This window comes from Sesamum indicum, linkage group LG9 (assembly GCF_026168435.1).
Source record: "Sesamum indicum cultivar Baizhima isolate 11 linkage group LG9, ASM2616843v1, whole genome shotgun sequence".
In the NCBI taxonomy this organism is placed as follows: Eukaryota; Viridiplantae; Streptophyta; class Magnoliopsida; order Lamiales; family Pedaliaceae; genus Sesamum; species Sesamum indicum.
The window spans coordinates 3,863,685-3,884,641 of record NC_142665.1 but is presented as its reverse complement, the minus strand read 5'-3'; the positions used below and the strand labels follow the sequence as shown (position 1 = coordinate 3,884,641).

At 33.2% G+C, this 20,957-nt stretch overlaps 3 protein-coding genes across 3 annotated transcripts; 1 reads left to right on the top strand and 2 right to left on the bottom strand.

Annotated features, from left to right (window-relative positions):
* The first annotated feature begins 8,800 nt into the window (after positions 1–8,800).
* On the top strand, positions 8,801–10,795 carry LOC105170498 (Eukaryotic aspartyl protease family protein). The gene has a single exon (XM_011091277.3). The coding sequence runs from the start codon at positions 8,983–8,985 to the stop codon at positions 10,438–10,440; it is 1,458 nt and encodes a 485-aa protein (XP_011089579.2). The 5' UTR covers positions 8,801–8,982; the 3' UTR covers positions 10,441–10,795.
* Positions 10,796–12,373: 1,578 nt separating this feature from the next.
* Positions 12,374–15,572, bottom strand: LOC105170497 (large ribosomal subunit protein uL18). Its single transcript, XM_011091276.3, has 9 exons — positions 15,429–15,572; positions 14,746–14,815; positions 14,580–14,671; positions 14,078–14,204; positions 13,916–13,995; positions 13,602–13,718; positions 13,201–13,335; positions 12,900–13,069; positions 12,374–12,660 (listed from the first exon to the last, which is right to left on the bottom strand). Exons 1-9 carry the CDS (start codon positions 15,429–15,431, stop codon positions 12,546–12,548), a joined length of 909 nt encoding a protein of 302 aa, XP_011089578.1. The 5' UTR covers positions 15,432–15,572; the 3' UTR covers positions 12,374–12,545.
* Positions 15,573–16,468: 896 nt separating this feature from the next.
* Positions 16,469–20,740, bottom strand: LOC105170496 (Cytochrome b561/ferric reductase transmembrane with DOMON related domain-containing protein). The gene is made up of 4 exons (XM_011091275.3): positions 20,363–20,740; positions 19,871–20,276; positions 17,045–17,334; positions 16,469–16,913 (listed from the first exon to the last, which is right to left on the bottom strand). The coding sequence occupies exons 1-4, from the start codon at positions 20,540–20,542 to the stop codon at positions 16,683–16,685; spliced, it is 1,107 nt and encodes a 368-aa protein (XP_011089577.1). The 5' UTR covers positions 20,543–20,740; the 3' UTR covers positions 16,469–16,682.
* Between the last annotated feature and the right edge of the window lie 217 nt (positions 20,741–20,957).

The following is a 20,957-nucleotide window of genomic DNA, read 5'->3' as shown; positions in this document are numbered from 1 at the left end:
TACTATCCAAGCTCGACTAGTTCGACACTTTCAGATTTATTTTCACCCTAATCGAATCGACCTCCAACTCTACTTGTAAGCTTATTGAACGTCTGAATATTTTAAGTTTGGTTTGTTAAATTTGATAAAATCAAACTCAAACGAGCATTTCTCGATGAGTTTCAATTAAAATATAAAATAATTTTAAGTTATAAGTTTTAATACGTAATTGATTATTATAATTATTAATTATATATTTGGTGATGTAGCAAAGATAATTTTTTTTAATAAAAAGAAATTTAATCTAGAAGATAACTCATTCCATTTCCTAAGCCAAATATTAAAGAAAATAAAATTGAAACGAATGGAGTATCCTGTCTGCCAATTGCATTAACTTTCATTACACACTTCGTTTTCAAATCTTTCATACCAAAATTATTGAAGCTGACTCATTAATTCTCTCCATTTTCTTTTTATTTAAATTTATATGCTAATTAATCCCGCAATTAATTAGTCGGATTAAATCAATACATCATTTTCACTTTATTGCCAATAATTTGCTTCCCATAATTTTGAATTTTTTACATTGAAATTAAAAGAATTAATATGAATATATATATATTTAATTTTTACGTACGAGTCACGATCAATTTTCAATACGTGAAATACATTGTGTTTGATATTTTAAACCTTCTCAACAAATCAATTCAAATTCTAGACAGAAAGAATGTTCGTTAAAAGGTGTAAGATGAGTTGAGCTGCTAGCTGAAAACTTGTTCGCCTTTTTATTTTAATTTTCGTACCAAAACCGTATTCGAGATTCAAAAAAATCTAAATAAATAATTACTAAATATTTTTAAATGTCAACGACTTCCTTAATCATTTCACGCAATAAGATCCGACGTTGAAAGCGAAATTGAGACTCCATGACTATGGGATCAAATTTTACTAAAGCATGTGCGTTAATCAACTTTAATACTAGTTGTTTTTTAGTCATTATTGATTAGTTATAAATATTTAATATTTAATATTAATATATTAATTTTTAATAATTAAAATTTATAATATAGTTATAATCAGTTAATTCAAAAAAGAAAAAACAACTTAATTGCAATTTCAAGGACAATACATGCAAGGTTTGGGGCATGCAATATAAAAATCGTCACTCGTGGAAGTAGCACTATTAAGTATTATATTAATAATGTAATTATTTTAAAGGAAAGCAACTTTTAGGTGGTAATAATGGCACAATTATTGGGAAATGGTGCAACTCCAACTCAAAATCCCCCTTATTTATTTATTTATATTTTTGTCAAATTGGTGACAATATTTCCACTCAAACTATATATATATACATTTTCCTAACCCAATCCAATTTGGTTCATCTTGTCCTATCTATCAATATTCTTCTCAACTTTTTTTTTTCATTAATTAATAACATATTATGTTGCTTTATTTATTTATTTGTAAATATCCACACCATTTTTTCCATCGTTGTATGCTGTTAAGTTCGATAATAATTCAAATAATTTGAACAATGATGTGTCGCTTCGACTCGGACTATTGACGACCCTATCAGCATATTGCCCCAACAGGCAATATCTGTACTATATTGTTAAGGGTGGATGGTGCTGTAGAGTAACTATTTCTGTATGCATTATGTGTATGGACTGAATTAACCGTATTTGAAAAAATAAATGATAATGGGATGCTTTTCTTTTTTTTTGTTCTTTTTCCTCTCTGTTATATGTACTTTTTTTCTCCATAAATTTCAGTAGAAATATATGGCATCGAATTCATGATAACTATCATATTTATTTATTTTATTTTAAAGGAAAATCACAATACGATATATATCATAAAACTTTTATTTATCGTATCTGATCAATTTTCTGCTCTTTTATTGCATATGCATCGAATGTGTCAGGCCCACTAATCAGTATGAATTAATGGAAACATGTTAGGAATATTAACTAATTAATTGATTAATTAATATTATCACTTTTTATTTCTTTAATATGATATGATCATCAATATTTTATTTAATCCTTAAGTAGCTTTTTGGGGAAAACTTTTCCAACTCTTTTTGCAACACTTGTAGTACTTCAAATTTTTCACAAGTCATTTTCTTTTCAAAAACACACACACACACACACACACACAAACATACAAACACACACATACATTAATTGCACCATAAGATAAACTTCAAAATTTAAAGTTGTACTATAGTCTATGATGTTAGGTTAACCCTAACCCTAACCCTATATTATTTATCTGCATTCGAAAAGACAGTAATATTTTAGTGAGATAACACCAAAATTAGTGAGATAAGCCGCCATTATGGTGTTAAAAGGGAGATTTTGCGAGATCTTTTCGTTCAAACGAACCTTCCCGAGATGAAAAGTTATGCTTAATTATTTAACTACATTCACTTAATCATTTTTCTTTCTAAATTATAAGTTAATAGACGAGTTTTTAACTATCGATTTTGTAAGTAGACGAAGATCAAATGGGCTTTTCCATGCTTCCAAAGATATGATCAGGCGAAATAATTGAGTCGAAAATATTATTTAATCATCCATAAATTAAGTGTTCCAAGTGCTCATGGGCACTTCATTTAATCATAAATGATATACGATTCTTGAAATTTGCTCGAACCCATAATAATTATCAAGAGTTGAGGTCAATTAAACTCTATTATATCGAGAAAAATCGCAGAATAACATATTTCACGCTTTATTTTATTTTATTTTAATAGTAGTTCTTGAATATTTGATATTACTACTTGATATATTAATTATTATAATTAAAATTTATAATGTAATAATAATAGATTAAAAAAATAAAACAAAGAGAAAAGGATATATGGAGTGCAAACAACATAAATTAGGTAGAATAGAAAATGGTGGCATCATCCCAAAATTAAATTTATGTAGCATGTCTTGCCCAAAAACTTTATGATAGAAAAAAAAAAAAAAAGTCTTGAAAGCAAAATAAATACATAAATAAAAATAAAAGGAGGGTATTTCCATTGAAGGGCAGCTGGAAATCTTGTTTCTTCCTAAGTTTGGTTGGTTGTATTAATTTTGATCGCACTAACTAAACTTTTTGGCCTACCAAACTCATCATTAAATAAATATCATAAAATTAAATGAATATATTTACATATATTAATTAAAATATTTATTCAGATTTAGAATAATCATAACAGATATTCTGATGAAACCCACGTTACGTATAAAAATACCCGTAATTGTAAAATGTATTTTTTTGTGAAAATTCGTTCGAATATTATCCAACTTGATTACTGTAATTCCATCAATACAAGTCAACGCTCTGTGGTCTTAAAATACACCTACATAAGGTGAGAAACTACACATTATCAGTGAGGTTTGGTGAAATACTTGAGTGTCAGATTGTCGTGTTTGTGAGGTATGATAAAATAACTCTACCATTGCACAGACACGCAGTGAATGGGGAATTTTGACGTCGCATCAAAGTCGTGCATGCGGAAGAAACAATGGGTGGGGGGTGGCTGCTTTTGTTGATATCATTGCATGATATGAGGAGAACACGCTTTTAACACAACATAAAGAATCATCATATCCCCAACTCCAAAAAGCTTAAAAACGCATCGCCTTTTTTCAATTCAAGTCATGGGGGCCAATTTGGAGAGCAACTTAATTATCTATACGGCAGCATTCAAGCCATTTAAAAATAAGAAATTATACTTATATTCTTTTTGAAAATTCACATCTTACACTTAATCTTTTTTTTTTATTTTTATTTGAACGAAAAATATTGATATTAGCAAAGAAAAAACTGTATAATTTTTTGCTAATGTCAGTATTTTTCATGTAAACCTTAATAAAATGGGGTCATGTGTAAATAATTTTTTTTGGAGGGGTACAAGTGTAATTTTTTATTTTTTCAAAAGAAAGTATAATTTTATATTTTAAAAAAAAGATTTAGTATAATTAATTAAAAAAATTATCTCCGAGTTTTGTAAAAAAAAAAAACACAAATAAATAAATAAAATTATAAACTTCATTGTCATCTATCTCTTTTTTGAATCATGAATTCTTCGGTTATGGTCAAACGGATGAAATTACTTGTTTGACAAACTGTGAATCCCTATTTATACTTCATTCTTCCAAGGGGGTTTCGTGATTTCTGTCCTTCTTTATTGAGTTATATTCAAACGGATGAAAATAATGTTGGCATCTGCCGCTATATATCAAATTTTAATCCAAATCGAATTTGATTATAACGAAATCAACTGTACAACAAAAATACTATACTTATTATGTAATTGATGTACAGTTCACGAAAAATGACGAATCACATTTACTTGTGGCATGATAGAATTGATTCGATTAGATTTGGTTTGAGTAATAATTTTCCAATACAGTCCTCACATTCATTCCAAGATAGATATAACAAATATTCTCATTGTAAGAGGTATCTGTTAAATAATTATTAATTTTAAAAAAATATGTATAATTTTTAAATAATATATAATTATGATATATTTTAAAGAAGCCTATTAAAATTTATAGATCGATTAAATCAAGGTGGAATGAGAAATTTGTTGCTTGTATTCTCCTAGTATTCTGGTCCAAATGGTACAACCTTTGGAGAAACAATTTGCACAGAGTTCAATTATTAAGTGTGTGTGTGTGTGACCACACTCATCATCACTCCCCTCCAATCACAAACCCTCTCTTTTTTCTTTTTTCTTTTTTTTTTAATTATAAATAATTTTTCCTCATCGCAAAGCAGAGCAAAAATTGAATTATTCGGACAAAATAAAATTTAAAATAAAAAATTAAATCCGAATTGATCCATGCAAGATATAGGACATAATAATGACTGTTGATTTGGTCTGAACTAATTAAACTGAAAATAGCATTAAAAAATGAAAATAATTGGGGAGGGGCAAAATTAGGGCAGGAAATGTGAGGACAGGTCCCCTCCATATCAGCTGTCATGCATTTTCATGTCTCATTTCCCGACAAATAAATTCGTCACGGACGACGACGTTCTGTTCTCAATTTGAAATTACATGAAATTTCTATCCGCCATACTATAATTGTATGTACTTTATTTTCCTTCAAATCATACATAAATTATATAATATATATATATATATATCTCGCATTAGATATTTGATTAGTTTTAGTAATATCGAACTCATACTCAATCTCAATCAAACTATCATCTAAATAATTTTTAGTAATAAATTGTGATAATAGGAAATAATGTCTGTGCGTACATATATTTTATAAATAAAATCTTATTAAAATATATATTATAATTAAATAAACGGTATTATTGTTGCGTAACAATATTTGTCCATATAAAATGATAAATTCGTAAAGTTTGTATAAATATTTGATATTACATTGGTACATATTTAAATTCAAAACCTTTTAATAGTTTCGATCAGTTATTTAATTTTCTTATTTCATTTCACTAATAAATAAAATAATTTTTTTCGGTAAAGGTAAATTGCATAAATAGACAAAAAGAGAAATACAACAACACGGTTCAAGCAATCGAGTCTCCGTCAAATCAAGGGATCCTCCAAAGTCGGTAAAGAACATATGTACTAACTGTTGAGGGGAGGGTATGACTAAGTATGACATATTTAATTTTCTCAACTACACTCCTAGCAACTGTATCATATGTACGGCTAATATGACTTTTTTAGGTTTACAAAATCTTGCAGAATGGAATTTATTTTAAGACTATTAAATAGCAAAAAGTAGTTTTTTTTTTTTTAACCTAAAGTTAATTGAGATAATAGTACATATATATGATGGTGTCTTCTCACATATGATTACCCTTAATCATCATAATTCCTATATATAAGAAAATATGGTTGACCCCTTTATAATTACTTTTTCTCATTCACACTTTATCATAAGTGTCAAAATAGCCACAATATATACTCAAAAGTTAAATATAATGCTAATAAAATTTCATTCATACACTACTATTATCAGATCGAGCGCATGTTGTTGTGCTAAAAGTTAAAGTAAATTACAACAACCTCTTAGATTTGGCATAATTATGAAAACCCTCTTGTTGTTTGAAAAATTACAAATATCCCCCTCATGTTTGATGAAATTATGTAATCATTGGATGGAGGTATTGAATTGTCAACTTTGACCTTACTGTACCTTTTTATTTTTTTTTAAATTTAAAACTTACAAATTTAAATAAAAAAATCCTAAAAAGTCATCGGAAAAACGGATTGAAAAAAGATGCAGTTTCCACTATTCAGAAAGTCAATTAGAATTTTTTTTTTGGTTAAATATTTGGGACGTAGTTTTTAATGGATGTTACAACGTTGAAAATTTTAGATGATTTGAATCAAAAATTCTGATGGGAGTGGGTCAGAAAATCCATCAAATATAAATATTTTGAGACAATTACAACGACTATATTATAATGGCTTAGTATCGCTCCTAAAGTTAACAACTAGAAATATGGTTCCAAGAACAATCGCAAATTTCATGAGAATACCTTTCAGCGGCTATATTACAACAATTATATTATAACGGCTTAGCGTCGTTCCTAAATTTAAAAGCCGTCACAATTGCATTTTGGGATTATTACGACACATGTCCACAACACTATAAAAAAACACACATCCCTGTTGCTAACTTTTGATTTTCTTTCAGACACAAAAACAAAAACAAAAAATATGTGTAGTGTTTGTAAGTAAAAAGAATGTCTGCCAACAGCTTGCGGCTAATGCTCGTTTTGTTTGCTAATGGGAAATCAGCTGTTAGCAGATGCCGTTGCTTTTACTCTACTTTTATGCAAACTATTGAGTAGATTAAACCTAATTTTTTAGGGTTTATTTATTTTTATGTTATAAAAAATTGTAATTATTTGTAAAAAAAAAAACACACACAATTTTTTTAATTGTTTGACCCCTTTTTCAATAATTACTTTTGAGATTAAATTCCATCGAACTTATATTTTATCGAGAACTACAGTTTAATTTGTAACTTTTAATCCCACCAAAATTAATTTTTATCTAGTTACCTATTTGCCCATTAAATAAATTCTAAATTCCTTTATTAATATTAAAAAAATGAGGTCAATTTTGGAATTGAGCTACAAACTGCAATCGCGTAATCAATCATGAGTCTGAACGTTATAATCACATTTTAAAAACAATCACTCCAAAATCAATTATTTTATAATGAATTAGGGATGATTATAATTCCCTCCCCTGAGGTTTGATATAATCACACTTAGACCCTCTATGGTTTGGGAATTACACCTAATACCCTTGAAGTTTACTTCCATCTAATAAATAAGTCCCTTCGTTAGTCACAATTCACTAATTTGTTGATATTAACAAAAAAACTTGATGAGAATTGATGTTTACCCTCATTAACTAATTACTGACTTATTGTAGGTCAAACAATTTTTCTGGGACTAAACTACCCTAATAACAGTGAAGATATACCTCATCACATGCATTAACGCATGAAGACATATGATGGTAATTTGGTCATAAAAAAATTTATTTGATCTGTATAAGTCAATAATAAGTCATTCAAGGGTTACTATATAGATTTTTTTTTTTATTAATATCAGTGAATTCGGTGAACTTTGACTAACGAAATAACTTATTTGTTAAATGAAAGTAAAATTTAGAAGTGCTAGATGTAATTTCTCAAATTACAAAAAGTTTACGTATAATTACACAAAATCCCAAGGGGAGAATATTATTTTCCCCCATAATTTCCAAGAAAAGTATAATAGGCACTTGTGGTAATGAGAAAATGCTACTAAAAAGAACAAAAAAGAAAAAAAATAAAAAATAAAAGAAGAAGTGACAAAAGAATTGTGTTGGATCAATTAATTAATTAGTGAAGCTTTTTAATTATCAATATGCTAATCTTGTTGGACTTATAGAGCCAGCAACTCTATCTTTCTTTTATTTTTATTTTTATTTAAAAAATATTATTTTCCAATTCTTTATGAGTCAATTATTAATGTTGCTTATCAACATTTTTGTTTTTAAGCTATAAAATGGATATTTATTTCAATTATATGTATTTCTCATCATTCTCCCTCTAAATCAACTGTGCCCCTCTTTAAATTTATATTATTAACACCATAATTTATTTTTATGAAATTGAAAATGAGATGTAATATCAATTTATAATATAAACAGATTAGAGATATGGTCCATAGTTTCGACTATTTGTAATCACTTAAAATAAGTATTTATTAACTTACTGTTGAAATAAATAGTACTTTTAACTTACTGTTTCTGAATTACTTGAATTAAATTGATTTAAAAAAACAAAATATTAAGTAATTTTTTTTTACCTATTTTTATAAATACTGAGTTGTTTTTCAAACATCACACCCATTTTATTTTTCTGGCAACACCAATTTTCATAATTTCTTTTATTTTCACTACTAGAGTAGAAGCTACGAACTTAAATCAATTATATAGCAAGTATAATATATTTATTGTGTAATTAATATACAGTTAAAAAAATAATTAATTATATAATAATATATTATATTTACTTTATTATTAATTTGTGTGATGTAAATATGATATGTGTGGAAGGAAAAGATGGTGAATACAAGGGTAGAATAGAGGGTATGAAGAATGGTTTGATGAAAACCGAGGAAAAGACAAACAAATACAGTGTGCTGTGCTCAAAAGACAACTCCACCACCATTTCCTTCTCAGCTCACATCAATTCACTCGCCCCATATTTACAACTGTTTTTCACCTCAACTCAAAGTCCATAGCTGAAAAAAGGGAAGCAAAGCAAACCCCATCACTCCACTCAATTATTTCTCTCTGCATCTCCCCCCACCCCACCCCGCCTTTTCCCCTCTTCACATCCCAAAACCCAAACCACATAAATCCCCCCATACCCACATCCCTTCCCTCTCAAAAAGTTCAACTCACCATATACTCCATTTCTTCCTTCCCACTCCGCCCCAATAATGTTTATATTCGCCTTTCTCCTACTCCTTTCGCCCTCCCAACTCGCTTTTTCCTTCACTGTAACCACCACCTCCGCCGGCCATGCAATCCCATTTCCCGCCTTCGAGCACCTCAACGTCAAAGACTCCATCGCCGCCGCAACCCACCTCCGCCCCCCCGCTTCCGCCACCACAACCCAATACACCGATGATAATGAGGTTATCCAGAAGCCCCTCACCAGTAACTCCACTGTTAAGCTTCATTTAGTCCACAGAGATAAACTTGCGTTTTCGTGGCACAATGATCATCGCCGCCGCTTCGAGGCCCGAATGAAAAGGGATGCCCGGAGGGTCGCCGGCTTGATCCGCCGCCTCTCCGGAGGCGCTACGGCCGCCTACGAGGTGGCGGATTTTGGGGCGGAGGTGGTTTCGGGTATGGACCAGGGCAGTGGTGAGTACTTCGTGAGGATTGGGGTGGGCAGCCCGGCCCGAAGCCAGTACATGGTGATTGATTCGGGTAGTGATATTGTGTGGGTACAATGCCAACCCTGTAGCCAGTGTTACCACCAGTCCGACCCGGTGTTCGACCCGGCTGAATCCGCCTCCTTCTCCGGAGTTTCATGCAGCTCCTCTGTCTGCGAACGGGTCGAGAATTCGGGTTGTCATGCGGGTCGGTGCAAGTACGAGGTCTCGTATGGAGACGGGTCGTACACCAAAGGGACCTTGGCCTTGGAAACACTCACAATCGGGCACACGGTGGTCCAAAACGTCGCTATTGGATGCGGGCATATGAATCGGGGCATGTTCATTGGGGCGGCCGGGTTGTTGGGTCTCGGAGGAGGGTCCATGTCGCTCGTGGGGCAGTTGGGCGGGCAAGCGGGTGAGGCATTCAGTTACTGTTTAGTGAGCCGGGGCACGGGCTCATTCGGGTCGTTGGAATTCGGGCGCTCCGTACTGCCGGTTGGCGCAGCATGGGTCCCGCTGCTCCGAAACCCACGGGCCCAGAGTTTTTACTATATCGGGTTATCGGGTCTAGGAGTCGGAGGAACACGGGTGCCTATATCTGAAGACACTTTCCGACTAACCGAATACGGCGAGGGAGGGGTGGTGATGGATACGGGCACGGCGGTAACGCGGCTGCCGACGGCCGCATACGTTGCATTCCGCGACACGTTCATGGCGGAGACCGCCAACCTCCCTCGTGCACCCGGAGTTTCAATATTCGATACGTGTTACGACTTAAATGGGTTCGTAACAGTTCGGGTACCAACCGTATCGTTCTTCTTGTCGGGCGGGCCGATCCTGACCCTTCCGGCTCGGAACTTTCTAATTCCGGTGGATGAGAGGGGCACATTCTGCTTTGCGTTCGCCCCATCTCCATCGGGTCTTTCTATAATAGGAAACATTCAACAAGAAGGCATCCAAATCTCTTTCGATTGGTCAAGTGGATACGTTGGGTTCGGGCCAAATGTTTGTTGATGATGACCCATTAGTGAAATTTTGGTGGTCTAAATTGTATAATACTACTTTTTTTCTTTCTGGGTTAGTATATCTTGTATTTAAATTAATTATATATATATATATATTAAGAGTGGTGTGGGGAAGTCTCCTAGGTGTGATTTTGTCCTCGTGGGGGGAATAAGGATGTAATAAAAGTATATTACATTAGTAATGAACTTGAGTTTACTAGGTATAAATTAAGGAAGGAAAGCGAGTGTGAAAAGGGGCATTAGCAATATGTAATGAGAGTCAAAACCCAAAATACCCTTTGTGATTTAGAGCTGTATTGCAGTCAAAAAAGCATTGGACAAAAAGGGCATTTGCTTGGGAATTAGAGCATCCTTTTACACCAAAAGTGGATCCAAGAGGTCCCTTTTGTACCCCCCCCCTAAATATCCAAGAACTATGTCATTTCTTCCTTTGGGTGAAAATAAGAAACATGGACCTATTGCAAGATTCTCTCTCTCCCTCTCTATAGAAATAGAAAGAGAAAGATAAAAGAGGTGTAAAAAGGAGCAGTAGCATTGAGATCATGAGAAGAGGGAGGGAGGGAGCCACAACAATTGGTGGACATGTGAAGCAATCAATTGGAGTTTGTGGGAGTGATGCCCTTTGACAAGTTTGGGCTCTTGCAAGCAAATCACTTTTTGCCAAGGTCCCATCTCACTTTTTTACAAGATTTAAGAGGTTTGCTTGGGTTGAGGTAGAGCACAATCATACTTATAAACTAACATCTTCCTAAAACCTCCTTCAACTTTGCACATCATTTACATGTTGATGTGGGGGTAGGTGTTATTCAACCAAATGTATCATTAACTTGTATTGCAATGATGAGTTCTACTAAGAACTAAGAAAGACACTGTACACAAGGATGACCACCCCATCCAAGCTAGACCCTTCATATTTCTAACCATATAAACAAAATGACAATCAATTTAAATGCGTATCAAGTTTGAATCAAAAGTTACTTTATAAGTTTACTAGGATATAAAACCCAATTCAATAAATAGTTAATTTAATTTTATCTTATTTTCTTTTAAAAAATATAATTTTTTTTTTCTTCCAATAATATCATAATTTACAAATCACGTTAGCTTATATCAAATACTAACATATTCCTCCTTAAATTGTATCCATATTCTTATAAATACACACAAATATACATATTGTTTCCATACAGTACTTCTATTTTTGTTATATAATTTCATATTCATAACATAAGAAACGCACCTTGAAATACTTTAGAACAACATTTGCAAAAATACTTCGTTTGAATTTAGTTGCTTCATCACTTCATTGATAGATTAATTTAGAAATTTCAGATCACCAATCTCCCTTGGAATTTGGTTAGATAATCGTATGTTAGTAAATTGTATATCATTAAACTTTCGTTTTGATATATATTTGATAATTAGAATCATTTAAAATCATTTTTCCAAATTCAAATTCTTCCATCCAAGTGTTTTTAAGCACATATGATCTTTTAAACAAGAGAGTATACCTTATTTACATCAAACAACAAGAAAAGTCACTGTAAATGTAGGTAAATCCAAACTCGCAGAACTGCAAAACTCTCTGTGATTCCACAGCACAGCTATGAAACAAAAATGTAAAGCTCAGATAACACTAGCTGATACCAAAATTAATCGCATAAAACAGGTGCACAATGAATTCATAAGCCAAACATGAGTAGGATAATGTCCAACGTGTTTTTAGTGAGGCACTGAATTTTCTTTATACCTTTCCAAGGGATATCATCCCTTGTTGACAGAACCAAAAAAGAAGTTCCGCACCATAGATAAGACAACCTTAGTTCAGAAACTCATTAGCTAAAACCCGTAATACCCCGAAACAAAATGTAAAAAACACTGCTACAGATGAAATTCATTCTTCAAAAATTGAAAATATGGGGGGCAGATAATTTAAAGTTTAATTCAAACGGAAATCATGAACTCCACAATCTATTGTGACCAGAGAACAAAATAAAACAAAACCGCCGTCTTCCTAAAATGCCAACAAAGGCATCATTAGAACAGAACAAAACCAAAATTTGACAGAAATTTAAACTCCTAATGTAATGATGTTCACTCGTCATCATCCTCGTCCTCGTCATCATTTCCAGCAGCAGCATTCAGAGCATTTAACCTTTCAATCAGCTTGGCCTTCCTCTCCTCATACGTAAGCTTCTTAAGGTTGTATCTGTAAGAGCAAATTGCAAGTTAATTGAAAGATCAAATAAATCAATAACTTCATGCTGGCTAGCAACTTTTCAAGAATATATCAAACAGAATACTTGAATTTGGTTCATTTTCTCCTGCACAATTTTTCATTACAATATAATGAGCAGCAGGCTGAACTCAGTTGGAAAACTAGTCCCAACACACTATCTAGAGAATTAGGTCATTTACAGTGTGGTCCTATGAACAAGAATATGTTACCTCTTGTGCTCCTTTGGTGGCTGCTTCTCAGATTTCTTTTCTGTGGGATCAGCACGAATGGCTGCATGGACCTTCTTGTACATAGCCTCAATGTTATCTGGCTCAATACTCTTTTTGATGTACTCGCTAAAGTGAGACTGATATTTTTCAGGTTCATCTTCCATCAAAGTCTGCACTCTCAACAGACATAATTAATTTGGGAATTCAGAGAATCTTATGCCACTGTTATGGGTCAAAACCAATAAAAATTGGCAAAGTTTACTCTAAACATGACAAACAAAGAATAGAAACTAGGACTTACATTCATGTAAGCAGACACGTGGCCACCATAGATGTATTTCCGATGCACTTCAGCATCAAGTTGCTTGTTGTCCTTGCTAAACCCAGCAAACCTCTTGTCACTGTGAGGGATATCGAGCCCACCATCCAGAGCTCCCTGCATCATGAACGAATACTTACTGCATGATATGATGCTAGATAATCTGTATACCAAACCCCTCTTCTCAGAAACTTTATTTAAGAAACAATAAAAATTTGAAGAATGGACTCGTTTTGAACAATTGACTTCAACTTAACAATTAGATAGAACCATACAGAGGATCTTCATTGCAATAACAACACCATGCAAAATCCCAACCAAGTACCACTTGAAGCAGTTACAGACTGCCAAATACTTAAATTCCTAATCAAGCCAGAATGTACCTTAAGCGCACCAAAAACACGGTTCCCGGTTGTGGTTTTCACAAGGCCAACATCCAGGAGTGCCCGGAAAGGCCTCCTGCTTTCAGCTGGTTCAACAGAGAAATCCTCTCCAGTAGCCTAAAAAGAACTTCAATTAGTCCTGATCATGATCTTAACCCAGCACATTCAAACAGCAACATGCACATAATCGGACATTCAAGCACCCAAACAATGATATGGTCTCACAACTGCAACAAACTAAATGGGCACAAGTACACCTGCAGACAAACATGAAAACAAATAGATATACATGGAGGAAACAAGAAACTGGTTACCTCGACATTTCCTTCATACTCTTTATCCATATCCAGCTTTCTCAGAACTCGACGAGCCAAAAGAAGTCCAGTGCAGTAAGCTATTACACAAGGCCATGTGTGAATTTTTCATATTGTTTGGAGTGGAATCTTTTGAAAAACTTATTTAGATAACAACAATACCAGCAGCATAATTGGTGAGACCAACTTCAAGGCCATAACGAGGCAGCTCATGAGAATAAGCAGCAGCAAGGACATGGTCACCAGCAATGCTTGCAGATGAAACTTGGGCAATTATATCTTTGTTGGTCTGAAAATTATGTTAAGGCATCCAGCACACCACAAACTATATTCGCTCACAATGACAAGAGAATAATAATACTAAAATAATCACAACAAAGTGAACCACAACTAATTTTGACTTCAGGAATATTAAAAGTTAATAACAATCTCAATCTAAGCTTTCGAATCAACTTGTTCACAGCATAAAATCACAAACTGATTCACATAATTAATATGAAAAAAATATTAACAAGAAAGAGCCAGGAGTGCAAAATAAGAATTCAGCAGCAGATTAGTGCACCCAACATTAAATGGTAAACTGAATTGGGCGAGCTTCAACTTAAAATACATAGATAAACTCACAAAAACAAAAAGATGAAACAAAGATTGGCAGTCAGGATACAAATCGCACAACAAACCGATATTTTGGAGTGTTGTACTTGTTCTTGTCTTGATTGATCAGGCGAATCCTTGCCCGATAGTCAGTCTTCCCCTCTGAATTGGAAATTATAAAGTCATCAAGGGTTACAACTAAAATATGAAAGCAAAGATAATCAACAGCCACTTACGTCTCCTTCTCTTGAATTTAACTTGAAACCGCTTGAAGTAAGCTTTTGTCTTCTGGGCTTTGACAAACGCCTATAAGTAACATTTTACAGTGTTAGCAAATACTAAAAAAAACTATGCAAGAGAGAGAACTCATAAAATCATCCTCCATCAACAGTCCGTCAACTCTAATACAATATGTGAGCATAAAGCATAACAGAGCCAAAGGGCACAACAAATCCTTAAAACTTTACACCAACTTAAAAACCCTTTACAAGAAAAGCTAACAGGCAGCCATTAAATTGACATTCAGAACTTCAAAAACCATGGTGTAATAGTCTATAACCCGAGCATGTTAAATAATAAAACTAGCGAGAAAACAAATAAAAAATTATCAACACTCTAGTAACAAATTCCATGAAACATTACTATCAAGCATCAATACTGAATATAACAGAAGTAAACAATCCCTTAAAGCTACGAGTCAAAGTAAATCCATAACCGTAGATAAAAGCCAAACCCACCAACACACGCTAATCAACATAACGTCGAATGCAAGAATGAACAACAATTGCATAAATTGAACAACGCTGGACAGAAAAAAACACATTCTCTTCTCCATATGCGATAACACACTACACATACATACGGACATATACCTACAACGAATGAGAACTGGCTAACTACATGGGATCTGAAATCTCACCATTGCTCGATCTTCTATGCGGCTCCGCTGAGGGAGTTGGACAAAGTGATCGAATGGGTGGAAGTGAGGAATGCTGCGGAAGACGCTCAAATAGACTAAAACCCTAGGGCAGCAATGGGCTAAAATTGACGGCCGCGCAATCGAATTGAGGGTTTACGGCCCTTAATGGTTTCTGGATTGGGCCTACTACTGGGCCTCATGGCTTCTATTGGGTTGGGCTCTAAACTCTAAGCCTGGCAACGTTTGACATAAGGGAAATAGGTATTCCGTATTTTTTTGTTTTATTTAAAGCTCCGTTTGGATATGTAATTGAGCAGTCTAAACCTACATTCGAGTGCAAACCTGATTATTAAATTGTATAAACCTTTTCCCAATTCTCATGTTTGAAATTAAATTTCATCCAAATTATCCCTTTTCCTAATTATTCATTATGCCAATTCAATCATTTACTTTAAGACTGAAGTTAGTTTTGCAATTTATTCTCGTTCAAGAACTATATAATTTTATCAAATATCAGAAAGTATTGATAATTTTTCAAAATTTACGAAAGCTCGTTATAACTCAACCCAAAGATTTGCTGATGGATTTAGCTATAGTGGCTACCTCGAGACCACGATATATTTTGCAAACTACAGATTGTGAATAGGATAGTTGTAGATTACTAATCAATACAATTTTTATATCAATTGCGAACAAGGCAAAATGTCTTAAAAGAAATCTCATCTCGACCAAATTCATCTAATTTCATTTTTTCTCATTGAGATGGGATGCAATGACAAGAAATCAAAATTACTATTCAAGCGTATTTCTACTCAGCTAAAGCTTCAGATCTCCTCGAAGAAATAAATAAGGTTTAGATTTAGTTTGTAATATTTAATGAAAAAACTCCAACGTACTTTAACCAATCGATGATCTTGAGTTAGAGCGTCCGAAAATTTCACTTGTTTTTTTCGATTCTAATAAATCCAACATAGCTAAAACCTACAACAACATTTCCATTTTCTCACGATTCGACGGCATGCCGTTTGTAGAGGTACAAGTGTGCGACAGTTTACTCTCCTATTTATTACATAAATTGTTCATAATAAACGTCTTTTAACAATATAATACTCGGAAAAAAATAAAAAAAGTCGACAAATACAAAGACGAAAATAATTACAAAATATTCAATGATCATCTAAATAAAATACAATAATGATAGTAATAATATAACAAAGGAAAATTTAAGCACTCCAAGTAATTAAAAAAAAGAGATCATTTCCTCAAGCACATCCGGAGCTCTAAAATGAGAGAGATGACAAACAGGACAGCAAGAGCAACAGCAAAACCCGCATTCCAACTCGACCCGCCGCCTCCCAAATGGATCCCGTAGAATACATTCACCACAGCCAGGAAGATGAGAGCCCTCCCCACCCCGAAATGATACCAATTCCAATACTTTCTCACCTTCGATGCCTTGTCTGGACGACCCAACAACGCAATCACCTGCCCATTTTCACAACATTTATTCCCTCTCTTTTGCTTTTATATAGAGAGAGAAAGATAGAGATATGTGTACGTGTTTTTTCCGTCATTTTAAGATCCACCAAATACTACTTAAGATGAAACAAACTGACCTGGAGGCAGCCAAGTACGAGGATGACAATGCCTAGGCTTTTGTGCTTGTCGACAGAAGCATTGAGGCGATTTTCCAGGACAAGACCGCATATAACCCCCGACAAGCCCATAACGAATGCAAACGACTGAAGGGCGACGTGGGAATAGAACCAAATGGGATCCCATTGCCTCATGTAGCGAGCCACCATCGCGCCAATCGGCATCAAAATGGCCCAACCTAACATGCTCAACACCCCATGGCTTCTCCTAAGACTTGCCTCTGGCTTACTATTATCTGTCTGAAATTGACCTGTTGTGTATTTTTTTTTACACTAGAATAATTAGTAAATAACTATTTTTTTTTATTTTTTAATTTCTTACAAATGTGAATTGCGTTTGTATTTTGTTAATTAATAAAATAACAGTATATTGACCTACATAAATACCAATAAGGAAAAAAATGTAGCATTATCAATTAAATTCCAACGCAGTTTCAATAAATGCAAAAATATATTATTTAAAAAAGGTTAATTGCACACTATCCCATGTAGTTTTAAAAGTAAGTTAAAGATCCCCCTTCTTTTAGAAATAGGCAAAAATACCCCCTCAATTTCTTGATTATGATAATTTTAAACACAATATAAGGGTATTTTGTCAATTTACAGCAAAAAATTATCAAAATCTGCAAGGAAATCATGCCCACTCGCACCACCTGCGAATCCACTTCACCTTCCATTAACTTCTAATGGAAGGGGGATTTTGCGCAAGTTTTAGCAAATAGAGGATCTTTTTTTGCCAATTTTTAACACATATGGGGGTTTTTAGCTGACTTTTGAAAATGAAGGAGTAATATGCAAGTTGGACTAAAAAATAAATAAAAACATATCTCTACGCATAGATTGAAAATAAAAAATAAAAATATGACCGAGCACAACTTTAACTTTTTTATCGCGAATAAATTGAAAATAAAATTGACGTAAATTAATCTTTTAATATGTTTTACAGATCAAAACTAATATTTCTGCAAAATGGAATTGACAAAACAAATTAATTTTTAACGTTCTATTTTTTATTATTATTAATATATATATATATATATATATATATGAGGCTAAATGATATACTATTTTAAGTTTATTATTATTCCCAACTTGTAACCTAAAGTTGACTAAAACCTTAATATACATGAAAAAAAAAATGAATTTTTCTAAATCAAATAATGATGGGAAGTTGTCCTTTGTATTATTTTATTAAGGAATGATGGCATAACATGGAATCATTAGGAAATAAGGCCTGCACGTAAAATAATATATTAATAAATACTCCACCAAAACACTTAAAAATTAATTTAAATATATTTTTGTGAATTGATTGTATTTTATTACAATATCACTTCTCTAAAAGTTATCAAACTTTGCAATTCAAGTCAATTTTTTGTTAATTTTATACTTTAGGTCCATTAGTTGGCTATATAAAATAATTGCACTCTGCACCCAATACTTTGAAAAATAGCTAATATGGGCCCCATAATTGAATCATTCTTGGTCAATCAATACGTTGTACCGCCCACGTACTTGTAAAATATATTAGTAGACTTTGATCAAAATATGTATGTGCTACATATATGATTTTATAATATTTTTTTATTTAATTATTTAATGTACGCGCAAATTATACATAATTATCAAAGGACACTAATAGTATATGTTTTTTAATAATATGTATGTACAAATTTTACACTTAAATACATGGCCCATATATAGTGGAAAGGGACAATGACTAACTAACAACATGACCATTATGGTGGTTGAGACAAGATGGATAATTCAAATGGACATTGCATTTTACCCCCTTGAAAATATTGAATTTTGGCACTGAACCCTTTATAAATCATGGAAAAACACTTAGGTCCCTATATTTATTTTGTCCTAGCGTTTCGCCCCTAATTAACTTTATGACGAGTTTTACTGTATTTTATATGCTAAAATTATCTATTGAAATAGATAGCTAATTAAAATTAATTTAATATTTTTTCGATATAATATTTTTATATGTTGTCAAAAGAAAATAAATATATATGCACGTACTTCACAATAAATTTCAAGAATTTCATCTTTAGACTAAGGTCTTAATATGTCTTTTTCAACAATTAAAAATGCACGTAAAGCATATACTTTAAGTGAATACTTACATATATACGATAATATTTAAGATACCAGTGTATAATAACATCACATGCACAATTATTACTATGGAAAAAATATATAATCCAAGATTTTACAAGTAATGGAATTATCAGAAACTTTGCTAAGCATGTAATATTAAAAACTCAAATTAAATTATTTGCTAAAATAGTTTTAGAGTATAAAATGCTACCAAAATTCGTGGAAAAGTTGACCAAGTGGAAAGTCTTCTTGCAAAAGCATTTTCAAGGGGGCATACTGATTTTTTCCTAGTTCTGGAGGGGGTGAAGTGCAATTCCCACAATCAATCATGTTAAACACGAATCAATGACATCAAAATCACAACTAAGCTACCTAAAAGTCATTCTCATCAATAAGAAAAATCTTCATATACACGAAATAAAAACTAACACACTCGGACGACTATGATTTTTTGTTATCATTCGTTATCCTGATCAACAACAAAAAATCATGGCAAATACCAATTAACTATGAATATACAACGACTATTAACCGTCAGCCACATTTAAAAATCATAAAGATGTTGATCAACCATGATTAAAATTTTGAAGTTTTCACATTGGTTTTATTGGACCACGATAACTAATAAATAATATTGATTTGTATGTTGCGATCATTTATAATATAGAAAATAATTCTGACCTGTAGCATAGTTGAGGACAGTGGAGATCTGGTCGCTGTGTTGAGTGAGTTGGTAGGCAGGGGCCGAGGGGAGTCGTCCGGCAGGGCCCACAGAGTATATGAGACGGGGGACGGGTGTGGTGTCAGTGATCAACTGGAAAGCCATGTAGAGTTGGTTTGATTGGGGAAAGATGGATGAATTCCTTATGGACAAGCCTTGATCAGGGGACTCAAGTGTGACAAGATTAGGTGATTGACCACCTAAGTAGTATTTTTGCAAGACAGAAAGGGCATCAGCTCCCACCCAGCCAACTAAGGCACTTGAGCCAACCATGTGGCCATTGGGTGAGAATCCAATGGCAATGTATGCATTTTTGTTGGGAGCTGAGAGCAAGAAGTTCCACACATTTGGGGCACCCTGCACATACTGCAAAAACACACACAGCACATATCAAAAAAGAGGTGAAGAAAAGTGTTTGAATATTTGGAATTAAGAGGGAGTTGCTTGCTTACTCTGAGGATGAAGCCTTGAGAAGGCCATACACTGACACAGTGGAGAGAAGTTGTGTCAAAGGGAAGGGGAGTTTGGAGGGTGAGAGGAGTGGTGCATGAATCTGATGTTTGTGAATGGACACGTAAGAAGAAGCTCAAGAGGGTGAGGAACAAGGAAGTGTATTTGGGAGGTGTTCCCATCTCTCTCTCTCTCTCTCCCTGTGTTGTGTTGTGGAAAGTGCAGAGTTGGAGCAAAGATCAAAGGTATAACTTGATGAAGGAAAGTAGTTGACTAAGTAAGAAGGCTTTTGGTTTTGGGATTGTGTTAATGTGAAGTAACATGGGAGGTATGTGGAAGGTGGGAATTCTTTATTGACAAGTTCAACACTAGTATCATTGCTACCACCTATTCTCATCATGCCTCCTTTCATTTCATATCAGGTTTGCTATATCAAAACCATTCTCTTTTTTCTTTTTTTTTTTATTTGAATTTTTCCAGTTTAACATGATTATAAAAATTCTCCAACACTATCAAATTAATATTCAAATTGAGCTAGAATATTATCTGCGAGTATGTTGTTATAACTTGTTTAACCAAGCTATCAATCAAACCGTA